Raw genomic sequence first — 12,752 nt, 5'->3', positions numbered from 1 at the left:
TGCAGCTTCAGGCTCTTGGAGGCAGGGACCTCTCCGTTCGCTCCAGATTACACGCCTGTAAATAACAGTGTCATGTTGAAGCAGGGACTTGCCAAGTCCTCAGGCCAAAGTAAGGATGTGTCCCATCTGGCTAGGTCCTGGACAGTCAGTGGAAGGTTTGAAGCCTGTTTTATACCTGCTGGTTTTCTGTCCCATTTATTGCCACTGTCACTGAGATGTCTGACCCTCCTTTACATCCCATTGAGGTCCCATGAGCGCAATGATAGATGTTTTCATGAAGGTGAAAAGCTCATCACTCTGGTGGAGTGTCATGAGCCATCCACCAAGGGGTCCTTCTGTGTCCTCCTCGCTGCCCCACCATTCCCATGCTCCTGACATGGTCCCCAGGGGAGCAGAGGCTGGTGGGGGTCAACATGCATTGGGCTGGGGTTGTGGCATCTCTGCATGTTTGCCCTGCCCATCTCCCCGTCTCGTCCTTGGCCCTGGTGGAACCAGCTCAGGCAGATGCAGATACAGACCTTGAGGCTCTCCCTCCCACTTGTGTCCTTCCATCCTGATTGCAGGGTCAAACCCTTCTCTGGACCTGTTCTGCTTTCTCAAAGTTCTGAACGTGGAACAGCCCAGGGAGAAAAAGCAGGACAACAGCTGGATTTCCCATATCCCAGCTGAAAGCCTTGACCACAGAGCTATTGGCTGCTCTGAAGGACTTGCTCCCTGTATTGTGTCCTGGTCCCAATCAGACTTTTTGCCATTAAAGTTTCACCAAAATTCACATGCTTCTGTGAAAATCCTGCTTTTCATGATTTGGCATTTTCCAGGAGAAAAGAAAAACCAAAAAACCATAAAAAGAAAAAAAGAAACTAAAATGACTTGCCAAGAATTTCCCAACCAGCTTTAATTCTTAGACACTGCCATGATCCAAACAAACGATGATAAGGATCTATGGAAACATGGGGAAACAAAGAAGTGATGTTTTTAAAGCCTCCAGAAAATCAAAAAGCAGCTGGAAGGAGGAACAGGGGGTTTTCTCCAAGCACGCCGAGGAGGGAAATTCATTCCCTTTGAATCACAGGGAGTCCTTTCTAGTTGGTTTCAAAGGAAGTTGGATGTGGTCTTTAACATGACCTTATCTCTGTTGCTGGTGCCGAGATACATTCAGAGATGAGCTGGAAGTGCCAAGGAGGGTGCTGCTCTTCCCAGCGGTGCCCTGGGTTTCTTGCAGCCTGAGGCCATGAGAGACGAGATCTCCCTCCCTTTTCCAGCCAGTGAAGACAAACAATTTCCACCCGTGCCTGATGCTTGGAAGATAAAGAGGGATGCAGGAGCTACAGTCTTAACTGAAGCCATCTGGGCTGTGCCCAGCCAGCTGGGAAGGGCACAAGCAACCCCAGGGTGGATGGGAGAGCTGGGTTTGGCCAAAGAAGGTTCGCTGGGTCTGCTGCAGATGGAAGCTGTATGGTCGGTGGTGGCAGGGCTTGTGGCACAGCCTTGTAGCTGCTGGTGAACCCCTAGTTTGCTTTTCCTTCTGAGAATCTTGCCAAGCACAGGTCTAACCTGTGGAAAGGTGAGCGGAGCACACAGGGGTATCTGTGGTGCCGTTTGGTACGTTTGAGTGTCAAAACATCCCTGTACATTGAAGATGTTGTCCCAGGGTGTCTCCATGTGAGCCACAGTGATGGTTTCCTATGAGTTGGGAATGTTCTTCAGAACCAGGTAGATGAGTGGGGAGGGTGTTACTGGGTGGCAGAGGGATGAGCCTGAGGCTGCAGCGCTGCACATGCTGCATCACAGCGGATCCCTGCTGGCTTCTGGCCAGCAAGCTTTTCCAGCAGGCAAGCAACTTTTGGAAATGGCCAATGAAGGCCCATGGTCTGCTTTGCTGTCTCATGGTGGCTTCAATATGCACCAGGAGAGGTTCAGATTGGGTATTAGGACAAATTTCTTTGCTGAAAGAGTGGTCAGGCCCTGGAACAGGCTGCCTAAAGCAGTGGTGGAGTCACCATCCCTGGAGGTGTTAAACAGACATGGACATAGCACTTTGGGAAATGCTCTAGTGGGCATGGTGGGGTTGAGTTGATGGTTGGACTTGATGATCCTAAGGTCTTTCCCGACCTTAATGATTCTGTTGTTCCATGTTCAGAGCCAGTGAGGACCACAGTGCTTTAGAGGAACTGTGAACCCCTGCCCTGCCCTGGGGAGCAGTGGGGTGTTTTGGTGGGGAGGCAGATGCTCTGGGATGGGTGATAAGTGGTGCTGGAATTTTTCCTGTGATGGACCAAGCTTTCAGACCACTGGTGTCAGCAGAGTCACTGTGGTCTGTCTCAGTGCCTGTCTGTAGGGGAAGTTAGTCCATGTGCTTAATAAGCATATATTTTTGTGGTGGATTTAGTTCCTTAGGTGCGTTCCACACTCCCAACACCTCAGCAGTTTATTTTAGCTGGTGGGTGAGCTTGTGCACTGACAGCCAGTTCCCACATCAGCTGAGCTCTCCCTTCCCCTTTCACCCCGTCTCTCTGTGATGCTTCGGCTGCCCCGGGCGTTTGGGGAGGTGACATGTCCCTTTTGGTGGCTTTCCTTAGGCTGTCTACAAGGCCTGGCTTTGCTCCGAGTATTTCAACGTGACCCAACAACAGTGCCGACACCGGATCCCATGCAAGCAATACTGCCTGGAGGTGCAGACCAGGTGCCCGTTTGTGTTACCGGACAATGACGAGCTGATCTATGGAGGTTTGCCTGGCTTCATCTGTACGGGTAAGGAGGTCTGGGGAGCAGGACCACAGGAGGATTGGGTAGGGGTGGGTGCTGAGGAGCCCTGTTGGGCTTTGCAAGCCGTGTGTTAGATTTTGAAGGCTCTTTAGGGTGAAGAGGGAGGAGATGCAGTGTGGAAACATGTGAGGTGCTGCTGGAGTGTGGCTGCTTGGGGGTGAGGTGTGGTTAACAGAGACCCACGGTTTAGGGCAGGAAATGGCATCCCAGCTTCTGAGGCTGAAGGTGATGGGGTTAACACAGGGCCAGGGCATTTAACTGCTACAAGCAGCTTTTGGGGGTGTCCTGAACACGTTCCAGGGCTGCAATCTATGCCTGCAGGGTCACAGCCCCACTGGGGGCCAGTCCTGGAGGATTTCTGAGTGTTCCAGGGGGTCTCCATTTGTCCTGGTACTCAGGCTTTGCCAGTCCTGTGGCATGTGGCTGGCAGGCACTGGGGCTCACCCCCACTGCGGCTCCATCCACAGTCTCCAGCTGATTCCTTCTTCCTCCTCTGTCTTCCCACAGGGTTGCTGGAGAACCAGCTGCCCAGTGAGGAGGCCAAGTGCTGCGAGGTGCAATGGGACTCCTGTGACCACCCCCCAGACAGCAACGACGACACATCCCTTAAATCCACAGCGTCCGAGTCCCTCCATTTCCACCGCCACGACCCCCACCTCCATCACCAGCGCCAGAACCACTACCACCTCTACCACCACCATCATCACCACCAGTACCACCAGCCCCACTCCACATCCTTGCTGCCGGTCTCCGCAGGGTCTCGCCTTGGCAGCAGCAGGATCAGACTGTGCGTGCTGGTCCTGATGCTTCTCCACACCATGGTGTCCTTCTCGAGCGTGCACGGCGGCGGCGGGGCAGCCAGCGGAGGGCTCAGCCTGGAGGCTCTGCCCGCCCTGGAGGAGAGCGTGGCACGGGACGAGTGACACGGAGGGGAAAGCTGACCTCCAAAGAAGAACGCCAGATCTTTTTTTCCACGAAGGGGGGCACATGCTATTCCTCCAATGGGAGGCACGGGACTGGGGGTGACGCGCACACACACACCCCCGCACATACCCCCCCAGAGCTGCTCGCCGCGGGGCATCCCCGTGATGAAGAGTCTCTAACGCGCACAGGGCTGCGGGACTCGGCTTTGAGAAGGGTTCGGTCAGTAGCAGCTGGGCAGCAGGAAGGTAGGGCACGGGGGTGTGGGGAGTGGAAGGGAGGGGAGGGGGGTCCCTTTGGAAGAGGTGTCCGCCCCAGGAACGCCATCCATCCACCTGCCGCGAGTGCCTTGCGCGCCCGCACCACGCCAAGGGTGTGACTGTCAGCAAAGCTCTTGTTTCTTTCCCTCCTCTGTCCATAAATCCCAATGGGCCAGGAAGGCAGGGAGGCAGCACCTCCCAGCACGGCCTTGTCCTTCCCCCCTCCCTCCTGTCCCAGGGGAAAAACCCACCAGCTCAAGGCAGAGCCGTCCCCATGGAGCACAGTGGCCTCGGTGCAGCGTTCCCCTCTGCACGTCCCCTGGCAGGGTGTGGGGAGGGGACAGGACAGAGTTACACTGGTTCTGCTTGGGATTTGTCTTGTTATGTCCCCAGCCTGCTCCTCCAGCCTTGCTTCTCCTGCTCCTCTGTGCAAGGAGGTGGAGAGGGAGGGAGGAAGCACAGAGCAGGAGGGCCATCTCTAGCATTCCCACATCCCACTTTGCCAAGTGTCCTGCTGATTTGGGTTAACTTTTTTTTTTTGCCTTCTTTCCTGGCTGGAGTGGCTGGGCTTCAAAAGGAGTGAGGGAAATGTGTCTCCAGCAGTGCACAAGCTGAGTGGGGGAGAGGGATGCTTCATGGATGCATCCGAAGGCCTCCTTCCATGCTTCCCAGCTCCAAATCATTGACTGGATAGCAAAAGGGCTGGAAAAATCTGGCTTGTAGGGAGAGTCTCCCTTACAAAGAAGAAGCACTGATAAAGCTGGAGAAGAGAGTTTTTGGGAGTACTTTGTATCCACAAATGCTCCCCAGATCAGAAAATGTCTAGGAGCCCAGCTGGGAAAGCTGGACTTGGCCAGGCAAGGTGCTGGCTGGTGCAGCCTCAGTTGGCTCACTTACTGTTTTTAACCTGAGCTCAGCATAACCAGAAATTCAGCCCCAAACAGACATCAGATCCTGCTTTCCCAAGAAACTCCCAAGATTTCCACTCCCCCACCAGAAACTTCCCGGCAGGAATACTGGTGCATGGGGGACGGTGCTGTGCAGTTCCTGCTGGGGAAGGAGGAGGGTGCGTTTTAGCACGAGTCAGCTGCAAAATGTCCTGGTCACCACAGGGATGTGAACCTGCTCGTTGCCTGCAGAGGGTGTCTGATGGTTCCTGTTTCTAGGCTGCCTCTTGATGGGGGGAAGGGCCCAAGATGGATCACTGCAGCCCTGCTGGGAGACAGGGATGTAGCAGGAGGAATGTCCTGCTGCATCTCACAGAGTCCCAGATCCCTGCCAGGGTCCAAGAAGTCACAGAGTTAAGGTCTGTAAGAGTTTTGTGGTTACTGGTCTGTTGAGGTGAAGCAAAATGAAGCAGAGTCCCATGAGCAAAGCTACTTCCTACCTGGCTGGAAGAAGGAAGTACCAGGCATCTCATGGGAAGGACAGGGTTCTTGACATTTCCAGCCCATTTCCAGACCAAAGAGGCTCTGAGAAGCAGCTGAATGTTTCATTTCTGCTTTGACTTGAATCTCAGAACTTTGGGGTGATGTTTACATGTTCTCAGTTGCCTGTTACCAAAGCCCCACAGATTCCAAGCCTATGAACCCGCTGTCCCTCAGTTGCCGGGCTAGGAGAGGTGATGTTCCTGGAGGATGCAGAAGAGTTTTTCCAGCAGATTTCCTTGCTGTAACTACACAGGAAAGGCAGGACCTTTCTCGTTTGACTGTTCCTCACAGCATCCATAGATTTTCAGGCTACTTTACACCACTCTTGAGAACTCAGACATGCAATAGTCCAGCAAATGGGGATCCGGCTCCTCTGGAATGAGCTGTGTGGCTGCTTTAGTGACTGGGAAAATCATTCAGGCAGAGCTAGGGAGGAAGTACAGTCCTGTGCCTGCCTTGAGACATCCACATCCAGCTCCTTCTTAAGGAAATTAGATTTTTCATGTACTGCCAATAGTTAAGCTAATTCCAGGCGCCTCTCTCAGAGATAGGCTGCATCCAATCTTCCAACAACTCATCTAAAGAGAGAATAGCCCAGTGTGGTGCGTCAGCGAGTGGCCCTGAGTCACTGGCCCTGCTCATTGTCTGCTGAGACACTGAGCAGTGCCCCAGCCTGTGCCAGCGTGGTGCTGTGGGCTCACTCCTCCACAGCATCTGTGTCTGTGTGACTCCAGAGGCTGTTCTTGAGGGGTTTGTGCCCTTCTGCTCACCTTGAAGGTCTTCTGCTCCAGCAGCGACCAGAGCGATGGACCCACGTGGTGGTGTCAGTCCAGGCTCAGGTGGTTTTCTGATGGCACTGAGGTTTGGTGGTGGGTGATTTCTGCAGAGCTACAGAAGTGAGGTCAAGTTATCCACAGGGATGGCTGGCAGGGGTTTTCTGGGATAACCTGGGAGCTGTGACAAAGGTCTTCACCTTCCATGGCATCATCTCAGGAGGCAAGGAGTCTGTGCTAAATCCCAGTGAGTCCAAAAGCTGGACCGTCTCAAACCCAGAGTCCTTAGTGTGGTTCCTGAGGTGTAGCTGTGCCAGCCCTATTGGCCTGGAGTGAGGAGGCTCCACAGGGCAGCTGTGCCAGAGCAGGAGGAGGTGGGCACGTTTTCCATGCAGTGGCTCCCCGGGAAGTGCACCCCTGAGGCTGAGGTGGCAGGGGGCGGGCAGGGGCGCGGGGCTGGGCTTTTACCTAGTGTGACTGGAAGGAAAGTGCTGAGTCTTCACAGAGCAGGGCTTTTGGAAGGAGTTCTTTTATTTAGTGAGTCTGGGCTGCTGTCAATAAGTTCTGTGGTTTTAGGGCACCATATGCTGTATTCAACACTTTGCCAATCTCGTTAAATGAATCCAGACCAGGCTGTTCACAGAGCAGGAGGAGCAGCTGGAAGCAGTGTATGTCGCAGTCCATCATTACCAGGCCGTCGGATAAAAATCTCCTCTTTGGTCTGACATTGCAACCTTAATCATCCTCCATCCCTATTAGCTTTCTCTGTGCTCTACAAGAGGAAAGTCCAGAAAGGAGATGTTAACGTGGTCTCACTTCATGCCACTGACGTTGTTGAAACATGGATATGAAGGTGCCTGGGGTGAGGCGAGGAAGGGTGAAGCTTTGCCCTGCATGTGCAGGTGTCCCTCAACCCAAGCCCCTCTTGTGTCCAGCAGACCAGAAAACCTTTGCAGAGCTGCATCCCTTCAGCCACCTGGGACCTTGGAAAACACCAAGATTTATCCTACTAGGAATATAAACCTGAGGTGCTTTTGCCTTTTCAGTCTTAACGATCTTATGTCTTATCCCCGAAGAAGGTGCCACATGTAGGGATTAATAACTAAACCCCAACCTTTCCCCCAGTGGATAAACTTCTCTCCTCTGGGAGAAAAATGCCCATCAGGAAGGGATGATTCTTCCCTGGCAAGGCTGAGGGAGCTGAGGGGTGATGTTGTCCCATGGGGTCTGGAGGCAAAAGAGGGTAGAGCAGCTGGGGCTGTGGGAGGAAAGGTAGCCAGGTCCTGCCCGGCTGGAGTGTTAGTCCTGGGTTTTGCACTTTAATGTAACTGCCAGTTGTACAAATTAATTAAAAATAACTGAAGAAAAATCCCAAAGAAAGGCCCTGCTTCCTCTGGTGAAGATTAATCATTAGTTGAGTCTTTTTCTTATGAAAATACAGATCCATGGTAGCCCCAGGCAAAAGATTCCCAGGGAGAGCCCTCACCATTCGTGCTCTGAGTTAGGGAAATCGCTTTGAAAGCATCTGACAACTAAAGCAGAACATGTTGAGTAACTTGGCAACACTCAGAAAACATCTTGAAATGGTTTTTGTTCAACACATTTTGCTTTGCTTCAATAGGAGATGTCAGGGCAGTTCATTCACTGCCACTCAGGACTGCAGGCGATGCTGGGAGGCGGCTCCTCTGCCCGTGTTTAAAAAAAGAAAAGGAGAGAATCCCTGATATCTGCTGATCCCGGGGCAGGATCCTCCTTGGTGATGGGATGGAGCTTCCCATAGCCATGGGCAGCTCTCCCCACATGGCGTTGGCAGGGGAGGTGGGTGATTCCCAGCATGGAGCAGGGCCATTGGCACAGCCGGTGGGACAGGGTCTGCTGGAGAGGACACTGCCTTCTGCTCAGCCTTGGGATTGAAGGCTCTGCCCCCAGAAAGTCATGCAGAGGCTTGTGATAAATCATAATATGATACCTCACTCCCACCCCGGAAAGGAATGCCTATAGGAATTGGTAGGGACAAAATCAGGACAGAGACATACTTGCATTCTCTGAAAATCCCTATTAAAATCCATGTGACATGCCAGACAAATTTGTTTATAGACTTTAAGCTGCCCTGTGGATATAAATCTCTCTTAAATTCTCCTTCAAAGGTTGGGAAGGGCAGTGTCTTAATGTTTAGGCAGGACATTAATAACCATCTACTTCAGCCCATCAGTCAGCGTCAGTTCTTGGGCATCCCAGTGGGGGGTGACGTTATGAAACCGCCTCATCACCCCAGAGGAGCCTGTTCAGGGCTCCTGGACCAGGGCAGCTCATGGGGCTGCACAGGTCCAGCCACATTGAGTTGGGTTTCAGGATTGAAGGTTTTCAAGCAGCTCTTTTTGGGTGTTCTTTGCCCACGTGACTCTTTTTGGGTGTTGTTGGTTCATGCAGCTCTGTAGGTGACTGCTTCCAGCCCTGTGCAGGTAGGGGAAGCCTGTTCCACTTGTCCTCCACGTGCTAGCTGGGAGATGGGACCTGAATACTGAAAATTCCAGGGGTTTACACCCTTCCTGCAGCCCTGAGCTCTAGCTCAACCAACCAAGCCAGCACCAACCCATGGCTGAGCAGAGAAGAGCATCCTCCCAAAAACTGGGCTCCCAAAACCAGGGTTGGCTTCACCATTCCCTGTGGATGTCCCAGCCATGGTGGGTGCTCATCCCACTGGGCCAGGGGGAAGGAAGGGATTCACCTCCACCTTGGGCCCCTGCCAGGGAGGCAACAACAGCTCCAGGGCACTTTTCAAACAGCCCTGCAGTTCATTCTGGGATGGAGGGAGCAAAGGAAATCCCTTGGCTATACATGAAGGATAAATCATTTTCAAATAAGGATCATCAAAAGTACATCATTCCTTTTCAAAGCTGGGATTTTCTCAAGGTTCCCACAGCCCCTGCTGGCAGGGCAGGAGCTGGGCTGCGTTACCAAACACGGTTCCTCCAGCTTCACAGGCTGTGTGTCTACAACTCCTGTTTGAAACAAGGTCAGGAGTGGTTTCCAGACTCGTTAGCATTTTATGAAGATCCTTTTTCAGCCCAGGCAGTCGACGGCTTCGCTTGTTGTAAACTGGAACTCGACAACAACAGAAGAAATAGGTTTGGCTTATGAAATTTGGGGTTGGCTTTACCATTTTTCAATGTATTTGGGAACTGTACATGCTTGAGTTGCAAAACAAAAAGACATTTCAAGCCAGACAGTTGTGTGTTTTGGTTTTTTTTTTATTTTGAAACTTGTCAAAACAAGCCATATTGATCATTGTGACCAATTTTATTTTTTTTTTCAATTTGAGAAATGTATCAAGAACAGCCCTTTCCCACAAAAACCTTTCATTTAAAAAAAAAAAAAAAAAAAAGAAATAAAAAAAAAAATCAATCACACTTTTTCTGCTTGCACAGTTGGAACTGGTGGCAGTGGATTCAGAGAGAATAGCAATTTGTAAGGAATTCCAACCAGCTCAACTTAAAATAGCATCCAGCCAATTTCTTGGGGGCAGGAGGCTGAGCTGCTCCATGGTGAAAGCAAACTGGAGAGCTGCTGTTCTGACCAGGATGGTTCCAACCCAGGATAACACACCTTGGGGACCACGTAGGCATGTTCCCCTTGGGAATTGGCTGCTGAGGTACCTCTTCTTCTCCATCCCTCTAACCAAGCTCTGTCTTCTTTTCCAAACCAACATGAATCCAGCTTCTTCTCGCCTTCGACACGCTCACACGTGGCGGTTGCGGGGTGCCTTGGAAACTGGAGATGCTTCTGTGTGTTCATGGGAGCTTAAATTGGGAAGAAATTCAACGGGCTGGTCCGGCAGGGATGGCAAAACACGAGAGAAGCAAATGTCATGGTTCAGCAAGAACGGGTAGTGGAGAGAGCCCCAAGGACATGGTCCTTTCCCTCTTGCCCGTCACCGTTCCAAGAGCGGGAGGTGCCGTTCCCGGTGGCCACAGTGAGATCTCTCTGCCCCTCTGCTGGTGGGGGGTCCCAGTGGGGCAGGGGGACCTCAGCAGGGACCGGGACAGCCCCCTGAGATGGCTTTGCCTGGGTGTGGGACCAGGCTGCTTGTGACCGAACCCTTCTCAAACGCTTGTGACATGTGGGTGGTTACAGAGCTCAGACCTACAACAAAAGGTTCTTTTCCAGCACGTGGTGGCGAGGTGAAAAAAAAAGCAAAGCATACTGCTGAAGTCAAAATATTCTTTCTAAACCCCCTGCCCAGTTTCTCTTTCTTCCTGCTTTCTTCCTCTGCCTCCTGGACCCTCCCTCTTGTTCCCACCCCCCTTCTGTTTCTCTTTCTCCCCTCTGTCATAAGAAAGTGACTGTGTCCTCGAGGGGACAGTTTTCTTATGCCATTTTATACACTGTGCTTCATGTTTAGAACTTTTTTGCACTAGTTCCTATTACATTTATTTTCCAAGATGGTTTGACAAAAAACAAACAAAAAAAAAAACCCAACAAAAACACAAACCCATGCTATAATTCAGTTGTATTAAAAATATTATCCTACTACTCTCTGTGTTCAATAGTCTCTGTACCTGTAATGCTTTCAGTTCTGTTGTATTTTGGGGCAGAGGTTTTCTCAGCTCCTTGTTTAACCCAGTAAAGAAATAAAATGTTAAGAATTGATGATAACTTCCTCCTCCCTTTCTCGGCGGTTTCATTTGGGCCATGCAGGTCCTGGCCAGGGAGACATGGTCAGACCCACCAGAACCTGCCCTGCAAGCTCCCTCTCTCTGTCTGATGGGTGTTTTTTTTTTCCTGCAAAATCCAATCTCAGATGGAGGACAGAAGAGGCAGAATGGAGGGACAATAACCCTGCCTTACTGAATTTGATTTCGTAACCTTTCTTTATATTCTTTTGTTTCTTGCCTTCACATTTCTTGCCATGGGGCTCACCTCAGAACAATAGGGGCGAAGACTGTCACCAAGAGATTCATCAGAGAATAATGACTAAACCAGGGTATCCAAATTTTGCCCAGCTGAAGTCCACACCCACATATAATCTGGAATTAATTCATCTGGACAACAGATCTCGGCATGCAACAGAGCAAGGACACTCCGCTCCAAATTGAGAGCTGCATGCCAGGCTGTGAAAGGCCATGGCACAAAACTCTGCAGTCCCACTTTGGCCATTCCTACCCCCAGCTGAAAAGTCAGTTTGGAAAGGAGACAAGAAAAAGAGAGGGGGAAAAAAATACAAAGAGAAAAAAAAAAAACCAACAAACTGAACTAGGAAAGAAATTGGAGTGAGATTGAAGTAATAGTTTTCAAAGCAGAGTGGAACAGGAGGCGGGTGAGAAGGGGAAGGTGCTGGAGGCATCAGCTCAGCTCTGACTCCAGGGCTGGGATGGGTGCAGGAAGGGAGACACGGAGAGCCCGGACAGGGAGTTTGGGGGCTGCAGTGGCACTGCCTGAGGTGCTTGGTGAGTGAGTGAGTAGCAGGATGTACCAGGGCTGTGATTGAAGCGTTTTCTGGCCTTGAGTGAGGTTCTCGTTCCTCTCTGCCCAACCCACATCGTCTACAAGAGACAGGTTTCCTCTGGGGCTCAGAGGGAAAAAAAACCACGTATTTACTGGAGCTCCTCAAAGAAAGGAGCTGGCCCAGGAGAGGGAGGCCGTGTGGGAAGGGCTGGGAGCCCAGGGCTCCTGCTCCACACCATCCCTGCTCCCTTCACCCGCAGGGACACTTGGTTCTTCTCTTTGTCCCATCCAATATCCACACTCAGCCCTTCAGCTGTGAAGTCCAAAGGATTCCTGGGCACCTTTTGTACACGTGGACCTGGGTGCACAAGTGTTTCTTCCTGGCCATTAGTGGCAGCAGATGTTTTGGTGCCTGATTGTCACCTCCACTGTGCTGTGCTCAGGGTATCCACCAGCTAGGGAGAGGCTGCCATCCTACCTCCCTTCAGAGTTCTAGTGATAGAACCTCCTGGTTGTCTCTTTGTCCACCAAACCCAGAGGCAGGAGGTTGGGGATACCAGGATGGGCAGTTGGGAGGGCCATGGTGCTACTCCCAGTTTGGGCAACTAGAGGTCAACATGTGAACTGGGATAACCATGATGTTCACTTGCTTCATAAGTCACATGAAGTCATCTACAGCCTCTCACAAGGTCTCCAGCACCAAGAACTGTCTGAAATCCCACCAAACGTCTCGGGTCACCTGCACAGCTGTGGTAGGGAAGTGAGGGGACAGTGTAGAGCAGCACAGAAGCATTGCCACAGGGCACAGTGGGGTCATGTGTCCTAAACTCCTTTTGTCCTGCTCTGGTCCAGCCTATTGTCTGGATTTTCAGTTTCAGTTGAGTTTCAATTTTCTGAGAGTTTTCTTCGTTCTCCTAAAGTCCCGTGTTCTGATTCTGCCCAAGTGTGAAAATAAGGCAGAGCCCAGATGGTTTCCAGGAGGGAGCATGACCATGGACTTGTGATGTAGAAGCATGATGGCAGGGAGCAGAACCAGGGGGGTCTCCTGTTCTTGGCATGGAGGGGATCACGTGTAGCCCCACAAACAGGAGAGCAGAGGCCAGAGGATGTTTCCAGAGCAGCACTCAGGTGTCTCAGGTTAGCACACATCCTGCTGA

General features: G+C 51.6%; 2 protein-coding genes across 2 annotated transcripts in view; both read left to right on the top strand.

Annotated features, from left to right (window-relative positions):
- Positions 1-259: 259 nt before the first annotated feature.
- On the top strand, positions 260-3,689 carry FAM155B (family with sequence similarity 155, member B). Its single transcript, XM_009996628.1, has 3 exons — positions 260-280; positions 2,580-2,751; positions 3,274-3,689. Exons 1-3 carry the CDS (start codon positions 260-262, stop codon positions 3,687-3,689), a joined length of 609 nt encoding a protein of 202 aa, XP_009994930.1.
- A 3,302-nt stretch (positions 3,690-6,991) lies between these two features.
- The window catches only part of EDA (ectodysplasin A), a 106,928-nt gene continuing 101,167 nt past the window's right edge, over positions 6,992-12,752 (top strand). Inside the window, exon 1 of the mRNA XM_009996627.1 lies at positions 6,992-7,012. Within this exon, the coding sequence (XP_009994929.1) occupies positions 6,992-7,012 (21 nt within the window). The remainder of the gene's footprint in view (positions 7,013-12,752) is intronic.

Source organism: Chaetura pelagica, unplaced genomic scaffold, assembly GCF_000747805.2.
Source record: "Chaetura pelagica isolate M959 unplaced genomic scaffold, ChaPel_1.0 scaffold103, whole genome shotgun sequence".
Lineage (NCBI taxonomy): Eukaryota > Metazoa > Chordata > Aves > Apodiformes > Apodidae > Chaetura > Chaetura pelagica.
The sequence above is the reverse complement of the archived record's forward strand: the minus strand, read 5'-3'. Positions and strand labels throughout refer to the sequence as shown.

Excerpts from the sequence above, each read along its gene's own strand:
- FAM155B (XM_009996628.1), top strand. The coding sequence starts at position 260 with ATGATAGATGTTTTCATGAAG. Across the intron at positions 281-2,579 it reads TGATAGATGTTTTCATGAAG|GCTGTCTACAAGGCCTGGCT; the intron begins GTGAAAAGCTCA and ends GGCTTTCCTTAG. Across the intron at positions 2,752-3,273 it reads GCCTGGCTTCATCTGTACGG|GGTTGCTGGAGAACCAGCTG; the intron begins GTAAGGAGGTCT and ends GTCTTCCCACAG.